The sequence below is a fragment of the Hesperophylax consimilis genome, chromosome 6 (assembly GCF_061612785.1).
Source record: "Hesperophylax consimilis isolate HC1 chromosome 6, BYU_Hcon_1.0, whole genome shotgun sequence".
Lineage (NCBI taxonomy): Eukaryota > Metazoa > Arthropoda > Insecta > Trichoptera > Limnephilidae > Hesperophylax > Hesperophylax consimilis.
The window spans coordinates 40279385-40303254 of NC_142841.1; the positions used below are offsets into that span (position 1 = coordinate 40279385).

The 23870-nt window shown below is 35.0% G+C and overlaps 2 protein-coding genes across 2 annotated transcripts in view; one reads left to right on the forward strand and one right to left on the reverse strand.

The window, feature by feature from the left end:
• Window positions 1-23870, reverse strand: part of LOC149423361 (uncharacterized) — a gene marked incomplete at its 5' end in the record, with an annotated part of 104847 nt that overhangs the window by 72235 nt on the left and 8742 nt on the right. The window lies entirely within an intron of this gene.
• LOC149423363 (carbonic anhydrase 1-like) lies at window positions 849-3883 on the forward strand. The gene is made up of 5 exons (XM_089632966.1): window positions 849-949; window positions 1939-2134; window positions 2289-2355; window positions 2570-2785; window positions 3759-3883. The coding sequence occupies exons 1-5, from the start codon at window positions 862-864 to the stop codon at window positions 3861-3863; spliced, it is 672 nt and encodes a 223-aa protein (XP_089489092.1). The 5' UTR covers window positions 849-861; the 3' UTR covers window positions 3864-3883.

The window sequence follows — 23870 nt, forward strand, 5'->3', positions numbered from 1 at the left end:
GTTGATGTTAAAAATATCTTCGATGACGAAATTTACAGCTCTGGAAATGAAGTTTACAATTCTGAAGAAGTACGCACTACCCATTTCATTAGTAACTACTATTAGAAATTGTTTTTCTTTCTTACAAATATTAAATGATATACGTAATATATATTATATTCACAGCTCGATCGGTTCACCGCACGCATCGTCTACTTGGAAGCTATTTCCGGTGAGCAAATTTATTAAACCGAACCATTAATTTTAAAACGTTATACCACTTAAAATTTTATAAAAATACAAGAGTTATTTTATTTTACAGAGTTTAATGGAACCTTAGCCTGGAACCACGAAGGTAAATTAAACATTTTAATAAAAATAAATTATTCCACCTAAATAAAAAATATATAAGTATTTTGTTGATTCTGAATGATTGTAGAAGAACTTACAAGATTATTACTTTTACATTATCATTTTTTTTGCTAATCATTTGGAATAGAAATAATCGTTAACAATTTTCAAAAAAGCCTTAAAAATGGAATGAATAATTGGATTCTTAGTCTGTCCACAGGTGCACGGAAAACTAGAAGCGTATATATTTTTAAACCAGTTCGTATCTTGAACGCATCTTAAAATGCGATCTGTAGACGCAATTCAAGGGAAATCATTCTCGCGTTCCGAGTGCAGTTATACATTTCTAGTAGTAGACTCATTTGAAATATCTAAAATATTATTTTTTAAGGAGCTCATTACGTTATTATTATTTAATTTGAATGAATGTGCTATTATTAATTGTTTTGATCAGATCAAGAGAAGTGGGAATTAACATTCCCGAACTGCAATGGAAACAGAAGGTCTCCCATTAACATCAGAAATAAATTTATGCAGGAGGGAGGCAAGTCTTGCTTGGTATTCAAGAACTACGGAACTACACACGAGTTCATCAAACTTGGAAATATTGGAACCACAGGTGAGTGAACAAATATTCCTGAAAATTTCCTGCGTCGGTGTTCATATTTTCAAGATAACCAGTTGGATGTTAATGTTACAATTTACATTTTTTCCACATCTTTTCACTAACCCCACTCAGGAGACATTGAGAAAATTAATCTGCCTCAAGGCCTTTGTCATCTTTGGAGATGCTATAAAGAGCGTTTTTATGAGGAGAGGAAAGGAAACATATATACCGGCAAACTGTCCACAGCCCAGCTGTTGAACTCAAGAAAAAGTTGTAGAAACGACGAGTTCGCATGTAACAAATGTCAACCATTTACAAATGTTTGGAGCGAGTTTAGACAGTTTCCCGATTAGTTTCCAGATCCCGAATTTATCCCGAGCATCTTCCAATCATATAGGTAGGGAAATCAATCAAACGGACCGCCTGTTTCTGCACAAGGTAAATGGTTTTTTTTATAAAAACAGACCAGAGGTAGCTGCCAAATTCAACAGTCTAGTCGGTACTCCTTTAACTATGTCACTGTAAATTTTCTTTTCAAACTATGCAGTTGATGCTATTTTATACCTACATCACAATTTCACATACATGACACAGGACAGAAAAGAAAAAATGTCTTATTGAAGAAATTTAACAAAAGGTTACCCGATTAATAAAGTTTTTGGAAAAAAGGGTTTTTTAAAATCTTTGTGTAATTGATAGAAGATAGAATTCAACATCCCCAGATTCCACGATTTGATGATTTCCCTACCACACGTAGTTGTCATTTGCCCTTATTCCAACCTTTGCACCTGAATAGTGTCTGATAGTGTCTATCCACTTTAGGATGATGTCCAAGCTGTTTTCAAAAGCCCTGTGCTGTATCTCCAAGAAGCTTTTGCTTTTTCTTGTTGGGCTCCGTTCGATCACGTTAATTTTTAACTTTATGTGATCCAATCTAAAATCCTACTCCAGGTATATTATTTGAAGGATTTACGAAAATGACTGTGTATGAGGTGTTTCAGTTGAATTGATTGGTCCTTTCGGAGAAGATAAGGATGCTCAGCCTACTATGTCTGGAGGACCCCTGATAGGGTCTTACCAACTGGCTACTGTGCACTTCCACTGGGGCTACGACAACACTGACGGATCAGAGCACGCCATCAACTCCCAGAAATTTCCCATGGAGATGCACCTCGTCCATTTCAACACCGAGTTCAGGTAATGCATGATTGACAAACAAACTTTTAAGTGGCAGGAAGATAGGAAAAGTGGAGGAGTGGTAAAATAGCTTCCTTGGTTTGCCTTAAACAAAATATTTTAATTGAAATTTGATTTTATGCTTACTTTTTACCCAATATTTTGTCAATTTCAGTTCAGTAGATGAAGCACTGGAGTCTGGAAGACCAGACGCCCTCTCCGTGATAGGAATGTTGTTTGAGGTGAGTATTAAAATTTTATCACATATTTTCACTTTCGTAAATAAACCGTTTCAATTGCCATCCAAAATGCTTCCAGACATGCAGATTCTTAAAGGTTCTCACTGATCTTTTTCTTAATGGTTCTCACACATCTCAGCCATTTTATCTGCGAGAACTTAGCAGTTGGAACAGATCTGACATTTCTTAAACCAAAGAAAAATGATTTATTTTTCAGGCCACTTATAATTCCTCATACGAGGTTTCCACTTTGTTGGATACAGTTGAAGAAGCTCGCCTGGGGAAACTGTCCTACCCAATCACATTCCCCTTGAACATTGTGGAGCGCAAGACGAATTACTTCACTTACCTGGGCTCGCTCACGACGCCTAAGTGCTTTGAGAGCGTACGCTGGATCGTTTATGAGACGCCTTTGAGCACGAAGGCCGACAAGGTAATTATTTTTAACTCATTGCTATAATCAACGTTATGTAGTTGTGGCCCCGTTGAACAGATCTCTTTTAACTTATATCCCATAATCTTTTTGTAACGCTTGTATAATCGTAAAGTAAAACAAGTAGCTACGTTTACATTCAAGAGTGAGATTTGGCCTTTTTCATCAAATTTTTCCACCAGCTCCGGTATCTGGCTAGTCTTCTTCAGTTATCTATTAGGTCTTCCTTCATTCTTTTATGATCTTGTGTTCTGGCATTCTTTCTAAATGGCCATCTCGTCACAATGCTTAAGTGCCATCAGAGTTTTATGAATTACCCTTTTTTCTTCTTCTTCGTATTGTTGTCTGTACAGTTGGTGATCACAGTGGAATGTTAAGGTTATTTATTTATAAATTTATTTGCATTCTCCATAAAACGGTTATGCACCAATATATTATGGATAAGATCACAAATTTGGGGTTCATGTAAGTATAAATAGTCATAGGGCTAATTTTACTATTTTGTGACATATGTCAAAAGATAGTTAGAAAATGTCGATGGTCAGTGCAGAATCGTTAAGCAGTTCAGTCGCTCTGTTGGTTGGCGACTTCTGATCAACAGAAGTCCTCACTTTCGGATCATAAAAAAGTGCATGAAATCTTCCACGAGAATACTTGTTGGAGACATCACTTTTAAAATAAATGGATTAACTATAGTTTAAAAATGTTTGTCTAAAAAATATTTCCTAAAAGTATTGAAATCGAGCATTCAGTCTTATACGGTATCATGTGTCACCAGGTGCATCAGAGAAGCCGAAGTTTTTAATCTTAATTAGACGGATCATTTTGTTCAAAGTTAGAATTAACCATTTAAGAAAGTTAAATAGCAAGATCAGGAAAAAAGAGATGATAAGACCTAACTGAGATATCAAGTGGGAGTGCGATATATACATCCCTGATCTTCCACAGTATGGTTAATTATTACATGTTACAGTTTGAAGTCTTCAGAGCTTTCAAGGTGAACGGTCAACCCCTCGTGGATAACTTTCGGACAACGCAGCAGATGAATGGAAGGGAATTGATTCGTCACTCCTGCTAAATATGTGTTATATTCCATTTGGACATACTAAACATCATCGCCTTGCAAATTGTATACTCGTACATGTTAATTTTAAATCAACTTCCATAATCCATTAAATCAATATTCATAATATCATAAATTTCTTTTATATAAATATTAACTAGTTACTCCTCGGTAGTGTCCACGTTTCAACATTATTGCCCTGTTGTCCAATTTATTTATTTATTGCTTCTCACTGTACACAAATCTTATTTTTTCTCATAAAAAAGCAACCTTACTAGGACTAAGCCTGCATCGAAGCTAACAATTTACATTTTAGTGAAGCAAACATAAAGTAATCCCATACAAAAAAAATATTTCTAAAATAAAGAAAACAAAATGTAACATGAGTAACATGACTACAATATTTGAACCATAAGTATTCAATAATAATTATTCCCCAGAACATACAAAGTAAACAACAAAGACAGTAAGGGTGACACTCTACTTTTAGTAAATAATAAAGACAGGTAGGTGACACTCTACTTTTAGTAAATAATAAAAACAGGTAGGGTGACACTTTACTTTTAATAAATAATAAAGACCGGTAGGGTGACACTCTACTTTTAGTAAATAATAAAGGCATGTAAGGTGAACTCAACTTCTAGTAAATAATAAATACAGGTAGGATGACACTCTACTTTTGGTAAATAATAAAGACAGGTATGATGACACTCTACTTTTAGTAAATAATAAAGACAGGTAAGGTGACACTCAACTTTTAGTAAATAATAAAAAACGGGTAGGGTCACACTTTACATTTAGTAAATAATAAAGACAGGTAGGATGACACTCTACTTTTAGTAAATAATAAAAACAGGTAGGGTGACACTTTACTTTTAGTAAATAATAAAGACCGGTAGGGTGACACTCTACTTTTAGTAAATAATAAAGGCATGTAGGGTGACACTCAACTTCTAGTAAATAATAAAGACAGGTAGGATGACACTCTACTTTTGGTAAATAATAAAGACAGGTAGGATGACACTCTACTTTTAGTAAATAAGAAAGACAGGTAAGGTGACACTCAACTTTTAGTAAATAATAAAAAACGGGTAGGGTCATACTTTACATTTAGTAAATAATAAAGACAGGTAGGATGACACTCTACTTTTAGTAAATAATAAAGACAGGTAGGGTGACACCCAACTTTTAGTAAATAATAAAGACAGGTAGAGTGACACTCAACTTTTAAATAATAAAGACAAAAGACAGTTAGGGTGACACTCTACTTTTAGTAAATAATAAAGACAGGTAGGATGACACTCAAGTTTTAGTAAATAATAAAGGCAGGTAGGGTGACACTCTACTTTTGGCAAATAGATTTAAATAAAATCTTAATATTTAAGAAAGGATAAGGATGAAAAAATCAATCGAAAAGGCAATCCTCTCTCAACACATATATTTTCACAATCTTTTTTAATTTAACCAAAGTATTGGTGGACTTCATATGATCTGGAAGAATATTTTGACGGCCTACGTAGTCTAGGGGCAAGGTTCTCGACTAGTAATCCGAAGGTCGCGGATTCAAATCCCGGAGTGCGCAAGAAAATTTTATTTGATTAATTTGTGTAATATCAAAATTTAATCATATAAAATATATTTGCGGCACGTTCCAGAGCGGAAGATACAATCAGTATCGTCCTGGTGTAAGATCACAATTCAGAGTCTAAGCGTTGCTTGAAATGGCTTTTAGCCATGTTTGATGATCTGATCTTTGCTTATTTGCAATCACTATTCCAACCATTTTAAGACCAACAACACTATGGCACTAGCAAGAATTGCTGAAAGGTTGGGAAGTACCTAACTATTCAGATCTGGCCACCAAACACAGCTAAAGCCATTTGAAACAACGTTTGGATTATATGGACTATATTTTCGAGTCTGAATGGTGATTTTACACTAGTGTTATACTTGTAGTATCAACCATCTTTATGCTACACTACAATGAACTAACATTGTATGGTATGTGTTATGCAATGATATTATTAGCAGAAAACCAAATATTTACATCTACATTCAAGAGGCTGTTTATGGCGTGGTTATTGATCCCCCACCCTTAGGGCCCCTGGCGAGAGGGTCATAGAGTATGACCTAACGAGTACCTACGTCACAAATATCTTGAGGCCTATCTTCACTGTTCCATGACCACAGGCGTACTTAGATTTTTATTTCCATTTCTTGTTGTTTACGCGCTTTGTAGCCGTGACATATCTTCGTTTTTTAAGAGCGGCGGAATTTTTAAAAAGTTTTTATTGTTGCAAAAATTGATAAAAATGAAATTCTCAGCATGGAAGGTCCCTGTGAGGATATCATTATATAGAGATTGTGACATTAAAAAGGAAAGTGAAAAACATTTATCATTATTATTTTAGTGTGGGGAATTAAACTGTGTTATTATTTATGCAAACCGATGAAATATTTAATGTTTTAAAACAGAATATTTGAAAAAGCGATTAATTTACTCAAGGCCGATCAATTAACTTTACTAATTTATTCTTTACTAATCGGCGGCGTTATAAAAATTCTCACATTTCTTGAAAACTTTCTAGCTTTAATTAATCGCCGACAGCAGCTCATTTTTAAATTGGAATATTACTCCGATATAAATTATTTGAACGAGTAGTACAGCCTTAAAGGAAAGTCCACGGTGGTTATTTTTTCTGGAAGTGCTTACTTAATGGGGAAAATTCTAACCCCATTACGGTGCGCTCTAAATAAGTGCAATGCGGGTCTTGCAGGCAGTGGGTGGTGGGTGGTGGGTAGCTATTTATCGTACCAACCACTGCAGGGGACTTCAATAGACTGAATACTGAAAATGCCTACATTATACAGGTACATTGATAGCTTTCGTAATCAGAAACTATTCTTCACTTACGTGTCTTCACTTCATATGTTCTGAATGCCAAGACCGAGTTCTTTAGCGGTCCGTCCTCTCTGCCTGTGATGGTTAGTTAGTTAGTTCTGAATAAAAGTTTAATAAAATTAATAATTCTTTGCCAAAACGGGCTACCGGTTTGATAGATTCCCAATTCTTATCACACGGAATGCAATCGTTAGAGCACTTGCTTCTAGAGGAATGCTTTTTTGTTCTATCCGTATTTCAATGGAAGATAGTCCGAGGAACTAGCGTCATTGATCCCCTTTGTCCAACATATGTGCACGGTTGTCATTTGAGAATGGGTCGTTTCTTTCTGAACGATTTGCTGGAAATTTTATGTCGAGCTGTTCCTGCACAGGGTTAGACAGAGATGATACGCCATAAAATAACTCTGTCTAAGGATACCCTTCTTGCTTGATTCACATTTATACATCGTCTCATACACACCTACTACATAACCTTCTGATATTTGGACTCCTGCACGGAGTAAAATCAGTTTTAAAAATTTATTAAGAATCTCATCAAATTATTCATAGAAAACGGGTTTGCAGGTCGTTTTCTGATAAACTTTTAGTAAATTCAAAAAATATATTTACATGAACACGTGTTTTAGCCTTCATAATATACGAAGACAAAATGCAAAAATATTTGGATTTTAGGAACATGTGTTCTGACATCGTAATAATACTTTCGCATTTTACTAAAAAAATATAAGGAAACCTATAAATTCATTCGTTAAAAGCCTGCAATCCCGTTTTAACCGATTACGACTAATTTGAAGAGATTCTTAATAAATTAGAAATACACATTTTTCTCGGTGTGACATAGCCCAACTCTTTTGATTCTTTTTCGATCCCGAAGCATTTGATTCTTGATCGTGCCACGTCTTTCTCAAATCAAATAACAAGCTTAATTATTTACGTATTTGCGTGAGTACTGTTTAGTACGAATATTCGCAGTGATTAAAAAAATTAAATTAAAATTAAAACGTCACAAAAAATGGATTTGTTTTATGAACTGAGCATTATAAATGCAAATATAACATTTTAGAAATAATATTAACTCTTTGTACTCCGTTGTCGCCGCCACGGCGACATAGGAAACATTCTTACCTCTCCGATGGCGCCGCAGCGGCGGCATAAACAACGGATACACATTTTGTTGTTTAAAAAATAAAAGGGTCCTTTTACAGATACACATTATTCTATTCGGTTGTATACAGTACCCACTTACGACTGGTTGTGCTTTTTGCTCTATTTTTCATACATAAAAATAACTAAGCATTTATTTTATTTGAGTTTGTATTTTTACTGAGAAATAAATATTCTCACTCCATCAGAGACCGGGCTCAATGGAAAACTCCATATTTTAAGAAAATGTCCCAAGCTACACTGTGTGGTCTGCTCGAAAAGGGCAGCAAAAGGTGGCAGACGGGAAACCAGTGAGAACTGTTTCACGTGACCTAACAAGCCATGTATGCGTGGTGGGTAAGTTTTTAGATTTTCACGGCCAAAAGCATTTTTGTTGTTTGTTTTTGGGGTGTTATGCCGTGTTGCGCTAACTCCTTCTTTAGCCGACGTTTCGGACAGCGTTGCAGTGTCCATCATCAGGGCAGATCCGGTAGATCCGAAGATGTGACACATCTTCGGATACAACACGGCATAACACCCCAAAAACAAACAACAAAAAAGCCATGTATGCATTTGGGCGACTCCTTTGTAAAACATCATACGTTAAAAAAATGTAAAATTAGAATATGCAATTTTTCTTTTATTAACAATCTTTTACGATAGTAAATGTATGTTTCTTAACATAACTATGTCTTTTTATTTATTGCCCGGCCAAAAAATATTTTTTTCTCATTTTTAAAAATTTCGTAATATTTCCTCACTAATATTTGTGATTTGAAGTCTTTGAGAGTTCTGACTATAAATCCCAATGTATTCATGACTTTATAGTTGTATGTTGCATGTGATTTCAATTTTTGATTGGGTGTTAAACCTAATTCCAAGATCCCTAATTCCTTTGACTTGTCCCAAGATTTTGTTGTCAATAATTTAGTTAAATGATAACGGCGTCTAGATTTGAAAAAATGTTAGTACCTTAATAAAGACATTTTTAGATTGACGAATAAATTTTCGAAAGCCATTAAAATATGCCCTTTTGATTTGGGGCCAAAGCGACATGTTTGTTTTTATTTATTAATTATATGACGGCGTTGACGTCATAGCCGTCTTACCAGCCAGTGGCATTTTCTACGTCATAATGACAATGTAGCCAGTTGCAACCGTTTTGGAATGGGCTGTTTTAGATGGTTTGATGATTATCAATAATAATGAACGAAAGTATTTAAATTAAACATTTTTAATATTAGATCAGAAGAAAAACTTTAAATCTTCCACACATTTTAACGGTATTAGTAGTTTGTGAAAATATCCCATTCTGAACATTATTCTTGTGTTTCTCTTTAACTGAATTGGAAATAGCTGCGTATGCGTAAAGTGCATAAATATTTCTCGTATTGCAAGTAAATCAGTTTTATCTAAAGACTATCATATAATTACATCCTCTGAAATAGTCAAGGACGTATGGTTAACCGCACTGATAAAGATTATCACAATAAACAATCGGTATTCATTTATTAATCAACACTAGTTAGTATGTAACAAGAACAGGAAGATGATAATTTAATCTCGGATAAACAATATAGATTTAGAGAAAAAGAGGCTCAAAAGAAGCATTCGCATATCTAATAGATTATATACATAGAAACCTATATCTCCATCGAATGAAAATTATAAGAGTAACAGAACACTTAAAGTCAGAATTAATCACCACAATAACAAGCCACTGCATATTACATATGGAGTTCCACAAGGAAGCGCACTAGGACCCTTTGTATTCACTATTTACATAAATGAATGATAAATAGTCGTCGATATTGTAAATTTTTAGGAAACGAAATAAAAAGAATTTGGCATTCTCAGACTATAAAAATATTACCATTCGTTATTTCGGCTACTGGCATTATACCTAGCTCTCTCATTAAAAATTTAGGCGTATTAGATCAATCAAAAAAATTATATATAAAGATGCAAAAGTCGGTCATTTTGAATACATGTAGGATAACGAAAGATTTTTTTAAATATGTTGAGGGATCAGTAGGATTTATAGGCCCTGTTATAAGTTCTACCGAGCCGAACCCTCTGATATGAAAATATCTGGAGTCGGTGAATTATTTTCCCATTTGATCTCTGGTGAGTTGACGTGTTTTTCTTGTATTGTTTTGTATTTATTTTGCTTATATAATGCACTTGCATAGTTTTGATTGACTAGATGATCATTTGTGGAAAAGTGAGTGGAAGGGTTTAGTTTTTCCTATGGGGAAGATTTAACCCGGACATAAAATCGGAAGTAGCAATGAAATTCAATCCAGTTTTATATATGTATGCCTTTCTTGATATAATAGAGTTTTTATACGGACAAAACTATTTGTTCGTATTCATATTGCGTATTGTAAACAAATAATTCATCTTAATACTCCTACTGTAAAACATAACTTGCAATAATATTTTAATAAAGTAATTAATTTATCCCATATATAAACGAGTATATAACGTACGTTACGTTTACCCTTAGTGATAGACTTCTGAGCATTTGCTTATTAAAAAGCACCAACAAAATATTCCCACTATTAGCTAAAACTAGAACTTCAAGAAAGTCAAAAAAGTATGTTTTAAACTTTATCTTATTTACTACATAAAAACAACTTTTTTCTCCTAAATCATAAAATTTCTAAGTCGGTACTCAAATACCAAAGTACCTACTTAGTTATAAAATATCACAAACAAATTTAAATCCAATTTGTCCAAAGGTACATCACTAACTACCTCAATGACATGTATTCTTTTTCCAAACTTTCTTCAGGCAGGTAGGTAATATAATATTAAAAAAATATGCGAATCAGAATATACAAATAACCACGACGAGTTCACATTAAAAAAAGTTATTTTATAACCATTCGAACTGCCAACATCTTGAAATGTAAACGGAACGTAAAAAAAAATTTACAGAGAGACATTAAACGGTCGAGTTAAAACAGGACCTCGCTACTTCTATAATAATTAATAGTGAGGGAAAAATTTATCAACCTATTAAATAACGTAATGTACCTCTACATCTTATATTTCTTTTAAATAGTTTTCCATTGACACAAAGAGAAGTTCCAATAAATTGGGTTAGTACTACTTATAGTTTTTCGGATAATCCATCATAAAACTGTTGTAAAATTACCAAGTTTGGTCGTTAAAAATTCAATACTGTATCAACTAAAACATTCCTGTATGTACGATGGGGATCCAATTAATGTTTTTTCATTTAAATCTGATCACGTATAACGTAACAAGTAGAATGCGGTTAGTTATGTTTTTATTAATGAAATTATACCTAGACTCAACCATAAGGTTAGAATAATGTATTTTTTAAATTATCTACAATTGACCTAATTGTGGTGGAATTGGTCAGAGAATCTATAAAATAACATTAGCGATACATCATTACATTTTAATTACTGTGGTTAACATAAATAATAGTTGTAATAGTGTAAGTGTTGATTTCGGACATTTTTTAATGTCAACAAATCCAGATCACGAGTTAAAATGCAAATTTTACCAAAGTCGTTCGCAATTTCGTTTTGGATAATCCAGGCCACCTTAACAGTCGTACTTATAAAGATTCCCTAATACGCCGCAGCAGGAATACGAGGAAGAGGGCCATAATAATAATATCCAAGATTTTTATGGACTGGCACTGTGTTCCAAACCTCAAAAACACAGTAATTTTAGCTTTTCGCGTTTTGTTGCTCACTTCAAGTTTCTTCAGAGGAAATTCGTAAAGTCATTGAACCGGTCTGGTGTATTTGCTTTGGTAAATCAATATTTTGTTTTTAATTATACTTCTGATAGTGCTGCAAATGGGTATTACTACTTTTATAGATTTTTATTTCGCGACTGATCGATATTTTTTGTCAAATTAACCAGATTGTTAATGAAATCTACAATTCTTCTGGCGCTAGTAAAATTAGATTGTTAATGTTAATTTTAGTTGTAAGTTTCTACATTTTTAAATATATCTGTCGTTAAGATGGTAGTTATAGGCCTTAGTCGTAAGAGATTAGTTATAGGCGTTAGTATTAGGTCACTAGATATAAGTCTTAGAGGTAAATCACTAGTTTTAAGTCAGTAGTTCTACTATGAACTATTTAAGAAATATATTTGTACAGCGCCCTTGAAGTGATTTCTCACGAAAACGGCGCTATATAAATTAGCCAAATTTTTATCTCCGTTTAATAAGATTGTAAGACGTTCCTCTCCTAGAGGTCGGGTGGTTAAAATATCTATCCGCTACGAGTATTGCCGTATTACGAGCCGTATACACAATACGCAAGCGCGTGATTTTGAGTAACGTTTTCTACTAACCCGTTCTTATCCCACTGTATTATCGATTATGAGCGAAACTATCCTAACTAATTACAGTGATTAATTTTTGGATTATCAAGCCGTGTTGCGTTTCCTCCTTTGTAGGCAACTTTTCGGACAGTGTTGCAGTATCCATCATCAGGACTGATGATAGGTATTGTGCTTGTTAACCCCATAAGAAATTGACTACTTTATGTATTCTCATGATCTTGTTTGACAATGCCAGTGGGTGAGGAAGCAATAACTCACTGATCAATATAAAAAAAAGATAACCTAACGAATATTACAATAAGATTTATATGCTTAAGTGGTAGACGTGAACCTCATATAAACCCAGATTAACTCTAAAACAATACTGTTATTTATTAGCCGTAAAAAGAGATTTGAAATTACTCTTTGATTTATTTGGGGTTTTAATATTTAACCTTACAATTTGTTTGTTTATCCGCAACATTAGTTAGTTATAGAGTTTCCAATTATTCAATTTAGAGAAACTATATCTTAGTAACAGAACTAAATGTCAAATAAAACGCCAAACCGTTGAAAATTGTTATATTTTTGGATAATTATTGCGTTTGAACATGTTTGAGAATATTTTTTTTACCTAGCTAGTTTGATGCATTTTGTTAATATGGAAACGCCCTGAAACAAATAATTTCCCTCAGGGCATATGTCATCATTGGGATGATGTGTGGAGGGTATTTATTAAGGAAAATAAGGGGATGAAGTTCTGAGAAGGTAAAAGGTATGAGGGTTGGGAAGGAATCTAGGGATCAGTGTGTCCAGGAGAAGCGGACATATGAACGTATCCCTCCCACTGCGGCGCAAGGCGATGGGTCGAGAGACCAGTTGGAGAGTTCAAAGGGTCTGAAGAAACCAGCCACTCCAGATCTGACACGTCAAGCACCTGTTGGGAAGGCGCATCCTGAACACACCTCAATCAATGAACTCGGGCACCTTTGCTAACGTAGCGAACTACTTGGGGTGACATATGGCAGAGGTGTTGGTTATCCAATAAATGGTTCCCGGGGCGGCGGCACCAATTGGAGTGAAGTGCCAATTTACTGTGTACATGTAGGTGACCATCTGTAACTTTTGATTTTGAATTGATAAGTTTTTATTTACAGATTAAAAAACCTAAGTTTGCAGCCAGGGGCTTTACTAAGGATTTCATGGCTTAAAAAAACTCTGGATTAAAAAAAAACACCTCTTGTATGCGTTGATTCCTCCTATGACCGTCTGCAAAGTTAAGTGAGCCGAGCTTTCTATCAATACGTTATTCATCGATCAAGTTTGTTTATTTCTAAGCAAATTAAACGCACAGAATGGAAAACTGTGCAGGCGGTCAAAATTGGAACCAACGAACGAACTGTTTAAATTTAAATTGTGTGCATCCATAAAATTTTCAGATAACTTTATATCCGTGTTCAGTGACCAGATCTGAAAAGCCAAGTATATACTTTTCGACCTTATGCTTCCTAATCTCACTCCCCTCCGGTTCCTTTTCAGCCGAGGTTTAGCGATAGGTTTCAGAGTTCAACTCCGATATCTTTCGTGACCTCGGTCTGAAAAACTGCTAAAAAGTTCATATATGTTATACGTAAAGTCTGCAGTAAAATGCTAAAAATAAATGTGCAAGTTAATGACTGTAAAATAATTTTGTTTGCAAGCCTTGACAAGGGGAAAAAACTTGAACTGTGTTCTAATGAACTCCGTAATGAGAAAAACGGAAGTAGAACTTTCAGCGGCGTCCATTACAAATTGCAAAAGTTTAGCAAACAAAACAACTGCAATATTTTTCACAATTTCCAAGTTGCAAAGTTCAAATGGCTCAATCTGGGTGGAGAGGAGCGGAGGGTGTGGGCGGGCGGAGTGAGGAACGCGCGAGACTGACAATGGCGATAGTTCCGCTGAAATGCTTTAGTTTTCCAACAAACTTGCCGTTCAGCCATTGCGGCCAACTCCCTTTGTGGGAAACTAGGCGGACTTTGCAATACTGAGCAAACCGTGTCACATTATCAACTACAAAGTTCTGTATTCATTATTTTTTTAATTTGATTAATTGGGGGTGTCAGTGAACTCGAACTGTGACATCCCCAATAAATCAGTTCAGTGGAACTGTGACATCCCCAACAATTCAGTGAGGTGGAACTGTGACATCCCCAATAAGTCAGTGCAGTGGAACCGTGACATTCCCAATAATTCAGCGCAGTGGAACTGTGACATCCCCAATAAATTAATCCAGTAAAACTGTGACATCTACAATAAATCAGTGCAGTGGAACTGTGACATCCCCAATTAATCAGTGCAGTGGAACCGTGACATTCCCAATAAATCAGTGCAGTGGAACTGTGACATCCCCAGTAAATTAGTCCAGTAAAACAGTGACATCCCCAATAAATCAGTTCAGTGGAACTGTGACATCCCCAATAATTCAGTGCAGTGGAACTGTGACATCCCCAATAAATCAGTTCAGTGGAATTGTGACATCCCCAATAAATTAGTCCAGTAAAACTGTGACATCCCCAATAAATCAGTTCAGTGGAACTGTGACATCCCCAGTAAATTAGTGCAAGAATTTTGATATCCCCAATAAATCAGTGCAGTGGAACCGTGACATTCCCAATAAATCAGTGCAGTGGAACTGTGACATCCCCAATAAATTAGTCCAGTAAAACTGTGACATCCCCAATTAGTCAGTGCAGTGGAACCGTGACATTCCCAATAAATCAGTGCAGTGGAACTGTGACATCCCCAATAAATTAGTCCAGTAAAACTGTGACATCCCCAATTAATCAGTGCAGTGGAACCGTGACATTCCCAATAAATCAGTGCAGTGGAACTGTGACATCCCCAGTAAATTAGTGCAAGAATTTTGATATCCCCAATAAATCAGTGCAGTGGAACCGTGACATTCCCAATAAATCAGTGCAGTGGAACTGTGACATCCCCAATAAATTAGTCCAGTAAAACTGTGACATCCCCAATTAATCAGTGCAGTGGAACCGTGACATTCCCAATAAATCAGTGCAACAGTGGAACTGTGACATCCCCAGTAAATTAGTGCAAGAATTTTGATATCCCCAATAAATAATTAAGAAATGATGGCCATCTATCAGGGCGATACTTTTGTACCTACTCTGCCGTATTATGTTCATCTCTTTACAATTAAACTTCTCAGTAATGTTCTCCGGAAGTATTACGGGCAATGACTTTATAGCATTGATATATCTAGACTTATTATTTTTGTCTGGCAAAATTAAGATAAAATGTGGCAAGTAAGAGACACTCTGATGTTTCCAGTAAATTTTTAATTCAAAAGTTGCTTATGTGTGATAAAGATAAACATTAATAAATATTATTTTTATAAATATTTTAACATCATCGATTATGCATACGTATTATAAATATATACTTTTAACTCTAAAAATATATACATAAAGTAATGTTAATAATCATACATAAATATTTACATTGTCTTAGGTATATTGTCGAATCATTTATAATAAAATCATAGAACAGGTTAATTACATTTTTAGTGCGGTTTACACCTGCCTCTAGTGACCTATTTTGGTGAAAACCGCAGAATAAATACAATAAAAAAAGCAGTCTTAATTTGGACATTTACAGTATATTTAATACATTATATGGTACTAAATTAAATTTTATATAATAAATATATACATATTACCAGAGGCGGCCCGTGAATGAAATGGCCACCAGTGTATTTCACTTCTAAAATGTACCAAGTGTGTAATTTTAGGTGGAGAGAATCAATAGTGGTACCTAAGTAATATTAGTAAAATAATTTATTAAATAATTTTGTAACCAGATCCAAATAACGAGAATTAACTACTTTTTCCTTCTCAACTCCTACTACATTTAACCTCATAACAAATCTGAAATTGATATTCTGAAAACTCCTGAAAATCTCATTAAAATTACCATGACACTCTTCAAACAAAAATTATTACCTCTAACAATTAATACGTGTTTGAAAACTTCAGCCGTAGTCGTCACCATGACTTGTTCAAGATGCCACACCGCAGAACAGTTGTTCTAGTACAGCTTGGCAAGACAAGAGGAATTGAGCTATTGAATGATATTTCGTGAACATACGAGTATATTTAATTATCCGCCAAGCCACATAAGACCTCGACTTCTAGGTCTTAATCTTCGACAATATAATTGTATATATACTGGTACGTTCAAGAAAGAACTTCAATTTTCACAATTCAGATAAATATTTTCATTGAATATAAATAAAATTTGGACTTTCTTCTGGCGCAAAAATACGCCCAATAATCTTACGTAATAAATTTGTCGATTTAAGCTAAAAAATGTATAAATAATCTTGTGAAAAGTGTGATTGAGAGTACACGACGAGAAATCGATTTTTGCCCTCAAGATAAATTAACAGGCCTTTTTTAATAAATAGAAAGATCTATTTAAGAGTGTTTTTATCGATTTTAACATGTCGATATGATACATAGAATTTTCGTTGTAATGCAAAAATATTCGGGGTTTCATAAACACGTGTTCCGACATCATTATAATATATTCGCGATTTACTAAAAGTTAGGAAACCCGTTAATTCATTTGTACGGTCTGCAATCCCGTTTTTAACCAGAAATATCAAATATTTCTTACTAAATTAGCAATAGTCATTTTCGACCGTGCAGGTGGTTGGAAAATACGGTTGGAATAATGGATTGTTTCCGTTTGCTTATATTTCTCTTGATTTTTTTTTTATAATTCCGTTCATTTGTGAACAAGTGAACATCCCTCCGGCTATGCGGGGTTAGAGTTTGGTGGTTGGGGGTTGGGCTGGGCTGGCGACGCTAATCCCTGAAACAGCCGCAGGGTTGTTTCAATGTGCAAAGGGTTGTATATATACATATAAAACATTCGCTGCGGTGTGGGGTGAATATAATAAATTGTCAATTAAGTCATTTTTGGAAAAAATACAGGGATGGTTTTTAGGGCTTGATATCTTGTGACCATAACTTGTAAGTATATAGAAACGTTACGGGTGTCAAGTAGATGTTCAGAGTTATGTGTAGGGTCTACTTTTTTACGGATTTATACTTTTGTTTGGTTTCTATTGAGCACAGATTAGATATATTTTAAATTCAAAATTTTAACATAATTTACAAAGTTTTAATCTCCATTTTACGCTTTTTAAATCAATTTTTAACCATGTTATTACATTCTTTACGTAAGTCATTAGTTTATTTTTAAAATAATAAAAATAACTCACGGTACAAACATTTCGAATAATTATTGAAATTCGATGATCGTAAACTTTTGTTTTCACTTTCTCGCTAATAACGCTAGCTGCGCAAGGGTATCGCTGTCGAAAGCATACAGATACACTAATACACACAACAATGTGTGTGTGGTTCGCATCAACTGTAATTGCGCGACCCGTACACGCCAGATGGGTTCAGATTCAAATAATATGTCGGCCGTAGGCCCACCGTTTTTTCTCGTTATAGAAAAACGTTGGCAGTTATTTTAAACATGATTGATTGAGAGAAAATTTGGAAGCCAGACACGCCTGCTGTGGGTTCAAGGGTTTAAGCATGTTCGAGTTTTTGAAAATCATCAGAAATATACGTCGATCAGGGCATCCGGGGCGGGAGCACCTCACATGATGAATTCACCCGCAAGCTTTTCACTCAAATCAGGTAAAACTTAATCTTTCAGTTCCTCAGTAATATATTTAAAAAAATACGTTTAACAACTAATATCTATTACCTAATCTGTTTTCGTCACACTAATAAGAATTTTTATGCTCCATTCGAGGAACAATAATTAAATGTTTTTGATTGAAAAGATTTATAAATATTTAGGCATGTTCATTTTTATTTTCTTTCAACAGTCAAAAAGAAATAAAAATCAACATTTTTTTACAACGTGGTTTTATCTTACTTTATTTTTTGAAAAAAGATCTATTTTATTTCCATTTGTACTTTTTTGGACCAGAATTAACCTCATTTTAAAATAATTTGTAAAGTAATATTTGTACATATTATCTCATATAATATGGCAGACTGGAATTTCACCATCTCTACCTTACGGTCTTGCTGGGGGGTAAAATATATAATTATGTTTTTAAATATCCGAATACTTAAATCTCTTAAATTTTGAGTCGGGTCGGGTCGGGTCGGGTCGGGTCGGGTCGGGTCGGGTCCGGTCAGGTCGGGTCTGGTCGGGTGGGGTCGGGTCGGGTCGGGGCGGATCGGATCGGGTCGGGTAGGTTCGGGTCGGGTCGGGTCGGGTCAGGTCGGGTCGGGTCGGGTCGGGTCGGGCCGGGTGGGGTCGGGTCAGGTCGGGTCTACATTTTTGTTTAATAATAAAATTTGACAACCCCCCATTGTGTGCGACGTGAAAAACGCTATTAATTTTTAAATGCAACAAAAATGTCTAATTTTTGATAAAAATCTTATTAACATGAATAAAATAACTTTTTTAACTCAAAGAAATTGAAGAAAACCGACCGTTAAACACGATTAAGTTTGTTCTCGGCGGTTGAATTCTGCTTGAGGAGATACGAAAGGGGAAGCTCTCACTTCCGTTATGCTCTCTGAATTTATATCTAGAGGAAGTCAGCTCCGGTGAGCTAACATCCCACCTAGAAAGTATAAACATGACCGCCATCCACGAGTAGCTGAGGTATAGTTACCTTAGTATAGATAAAGTTGGTGTAGTGAACAGTGAATATTCGGAATAACACAATACTATGTCACTGAAGAGATAAAAATAAATAAAAAAAATTATACCACTTTAATTTTAATTACACTCTACCGGTTTCGGAAGCACCCTTCCTTAGTCAATATTCTCCTGACGAAGGAAGGGTGCTTCCGAAACCGGTAGAGTGTAATTAAAATTAAAGTGATCTAAAATAAATTTATGTATTTTTATTGTAAATTATGACGAGCCACAAAGTAAATGCTTATTTCAAATAAGAAATAAAAATAGTTATTCTAAAATGTAAGTTCTTTTTTAAAGAAAAAATTCCCCGATTACGAATAACCTGACAACATTTTAAGATCTCCCACTTCCACCACAGTAAGTGGAAAATGGTGCTTGTGTTTGGTTTGGAAAAGGGTTTTAGGTGGTATCGCCCCTCGGAACCCATATATTGGTTAACCAACACCTCTGTCATAGGTCATCCCAAGTGGTGCGCTACGTTTGGTGAATTAGCAGGGGTGTCCGGGTTTATGTGGTGAGGTTTGTTCGGGAGTTTGTTAGGCCAAATCGCGAGAGACTGGTTGATGGAGACCTCTTTGACCTTCATACGCCCGTCACTCGTAGACACACTGACCCACAGATTCCTACCCACCCTTATGCTTTTTCCTTCTCAAAACTTCCTCTCTTTACTACCCTAAGAATACCCTCCACACAGCATCCTCAATGACGACATTGACCCTAAGAGGAAGACCCTGTGGAGATAATGTTAAAAAAGCTATTAATTCAATTTAATTAAGTTATAAATAATAGATAATCAATTTCTGAAAGTTTGAGTCAAACACACGAAAGTAACTGTCGGTTTCCGAAATATTTTCCCTTTATTTTTAGAATAAAAATTTCAATTTAAGATTATTGATGGACCAATTTGTCTACAACCATCAAATTGAATCATTCAATTGATCGCATCTGATATTCGGGGGCATCACTGAATAGACTAACTGATGGTAAAGTGTTGATGGCGTGTCGGTGTGCTTAAATCTTCGAGTTGTTGGAATGGGGTATTTTCACAAACTATGAATTAAATTATAAATTTTGCGGAAGATTGAACTAGCTGACTAACTAACCATCACCTCATTCGCATTCACGCATCGTCACATATAGGGTTTTCCAATAAGAGGTGTTATTTTGATATTCAAAGAAAAATGCCATTTTTTAATATAAATGATCGAATGTTTATTTCATTATAAAGAAGAAGGTATGCCGTTAATAGTGAAAAATAACATCAGTCAAATGACCACCACGACCACGCCTACAGGACCATATCTTTTTCATGAAATTTTCCATAACCAAATCACAAAGTGGCTGCCTATGTCCTCGATAGCCTCACGAATTCCATCTTTGAGGTCTTGAATCGACGCTGGGCTGTTGGCGTAGCACGTGGCTCCAAAGGAAGAAGTTGCAAGGTGTTAAATCACAAGATCTCGGTGGCCAATTGTGATCACCTCTTCGAGAGATAACACGGTCCGGAAACTTTTCCCGTAAAAGATCAATGGTTTCGTTGCTTGTGTGGCACGTAGCGCCGTCTTGTTAAAATTAAACGTTGTTCAGATCAATACCATCCAATTCCGGCCATAAAAAACATTCATTCCTTAATTAATATCAAAAATAACACCTCTTATTGGAAAACCCTGTACTTACCCTTCTATTAGTCGGACTCTTAATATGGCCAGAAGGCGACATAAGATTATAATAACGGGGTTTGAGTGAAGCTATTACTTAAATCAATTTTTTTCTATAGGGATATTCGTTATTTATATTTAAGATTAAACCTTACCGTTATAATATTTACGTAGAACGGTTGTAAAATTTTATAAAATGTTTTTCAACTATAAAATTAGCGGTGAGTACCATTTTTATTTTTCTAGTCGATGAATTAGTAACTTCCCGAAAGATGCCTCTGGAAACATTAGATATTTGAGTAATACGTTCATCAGAAATAATTAAAATAAATACCACGGAAAGATTGATTTTCTAGGCCTGCTTGGATAAAGTCGGCCGTAGGTTTGTCCATTACGACCGGCCGCGGGCCTAATATTGTTTTACACGACTTCAACGCTTGTGTCATTAAGATTTCCGCTTTATTTTAGTGATTTGATATGACAAATTCAACCTTGGGTCTGTCCAATACACAAGGGCCGCGCGTCGCATGTTTTTGTGAATGGCTGCTTCACTTTCATCGTTAAGATTCTGGTTTTATTTTAGAATATTGACTCATCGTAATTATTTGGTTCACTTGATCATGCCATGCCTTCATCGGGCGTCCACTACAATCAAATTCGCGTCATATATAATAAATACTTCTTACACTCCTTTCTTCGTTTGTTCGCTGTACTTACATGCTCAAAGCATGTACACGTCCCTTTCCTAATCTTATTCACTACGCTTATATCAGCCATGCTTTATTTGCGAATCCCAACATTTCGCACTCGAATATACATGATTTTATGTGAGCGCCGAAACAGCTGTCACAATAATAAAAAACTAAAATACTTTATAATAAAAACACATAAATTTGTTTTTGACCACGATAGTTTTATTTTCACTCTACCGGTTTCGGAAGATCCCTTCCTTCGTCAGGAGAATTACTTTTTAAATATTCTCCTGACGAAGGAAGGGATCTTCCGAAACCGGTAGAGTGAAAATAAAACTATCGTGGTCAAAAACAAATTTATGTGTTTTTATTATAAATTATGATGAGCCACAAAGTGAATGCTTTTTACAATTACGTAAAATACTTTATTTTACTTTAATGCGTAACTTAATAATACTATTTTTAATTGTATTTACATCAATTAAAAAAATGAGATTTTTCTTTCAAATCGTTATAGAGCACACGTATAGATATTAACTGTTCAGTATAGGGCATAAATTTCCACTCTTGCCGCGGAAATCAACCATATAGGTAGTTTAATTCTCGAAAGGTGAGTTTGTGTGACTGAACAAGTGTGTCGAAATGTACTCCCTTTAATCCGCCCTAATCCGCTCAAGTCTGATTCACATCGACTACGTTGTATGGCTTCTTTGCATTATTCGCTGAAAGACAAATTCAACAACCTCCAATAACGGGATAAAAATTCTAACTAAAGGAAAATATAGCTTCGTACCAAAATTTTATTTTAAAATGTCATATTGTAACTTTTAAACAATGTTAGCGACTCTCAATAAGGAATTGAATCAAAAAGCAGGAACCCAGAACAAAGCCCCTGCGAGGTTGCGGTCCTGGGTTCAATTCCTAGATGCGACCGAATCTTTTTATAAATTTTCTGTTTCAAATTTTCGTTTGAGAACCGCTAATATTGTCTTTTACGATTTTTCAAAGATTTTTTCAACTTACAGCGTCATTTGATTATCAAAAATGACAAGAATCGTATTGTTGTTTGTTTAACATTTTTTATCTAAATTTCGAGCATAACCGGTCAGTAAGTAACAATCGCAAAAATACATTTATATATCCCTTTTTGGTGTTGAAGTAAAAATTACTGTTTGTTTATGGTTTGTGGAATAATTTTTTTAACTTGTCCGATTAGGATATTATTTATGCCTAAAGGAAATATCTGTTTGACAATTTGGTGATGCCGAATTTGATCAAATATTTAAATTTATTTACCTTTTTTCTTGTACTGTCATTTATACCTCCCGCAGTTTGTGCACTTTACCCCCGGACACCTTGTAGATATAATTAAAAATAACAAACGTAATCAGCAAAAATAGGTTGCAGGTTTAGCGCGATGTTTACCCTGTCGAATGAATTCTAAATTAGCTTATTAACAAACAACGGGTTTAATTAAGTTTACGAACAGTTCCCCCATAACCCAACGAAAACAGGGACAAACGTGGTTATAGCCTTCACAGTGCCCTGTTACGAGTACAGCGCAGTGGGCGGTTTATTTATAAGCGCAGCACTCACGTCACAAATGTGCCCCGCGTTTTAACCATATAATGGTATCATTGCACCAAACACGTCGTAGTTGTATGGCAGAAACAATGCACCAGACACGTCATAGCCGTCAGGGCCGTATTAAGGCTCGGGCAAGCTAGACCGTTGCCTAGGGCGAGTATTTTTATGGGGAGTGGCATTTTCTCGAAGTTAATAACAATTTTGATGAAGTTTGAACATTTCGTCACGTTGGTTGGACAAGGTTCTAACTGACGCTTTTTTGAAAAATGAACTCTGAAAACAAAAAAGGTTTAATTTGCTCATTTCTACAACAATAAAATTTTGAAGAGCCATCTGTATTGTATTTCCTTAGATAAGTTATAACAACAAACTTTTAAAATGGAGAAAAATGAGTTTTGCAAATTTATTAAAAATCTCTTCAAATTGGTGGTAATTAATGGTTTATTGATAAACTTTTAGTAAATTCTCAATGTATCGGAACATATGTTCGTACACCTGCTTTTGCCTTGATAATATACAATGTGGAAATATTAGGATATATGTGAACAAGTGTTCGGACATCGTGATATTTCGTTAGTATTTTACTAAAAGTTTATTAGCAAACCTTTCAATTCATTCTTTAAGGGCCTGCAATTCCAATTTTAACCGGATTACGAATAATTTGTTGAGATTCTTAATAAATTAGCAATAGTCAATATTAGTAATTTTTCTTCGTGCATTTATTTTACAAGGTTCTAATATCACTTTGAACCTTTTGCAATCGCCATTTGTTTGTACCTGACGGTTGATCGTTGTTTGACCGGTCGGTGGCCGAGTTGACATCGCGCTTGGGTCCCACCCAGGCGTACCGTGTTCAATTCCTCGGCTGGCTAAGTCCTCCATCACAACACAAGCAACATTTTCCGCTTTCTGTGGTGGTAGTAGTCAGGTTATTCGTAACCCGGAAATGTTTGTCTTTCTTTTTAAAAAATTTA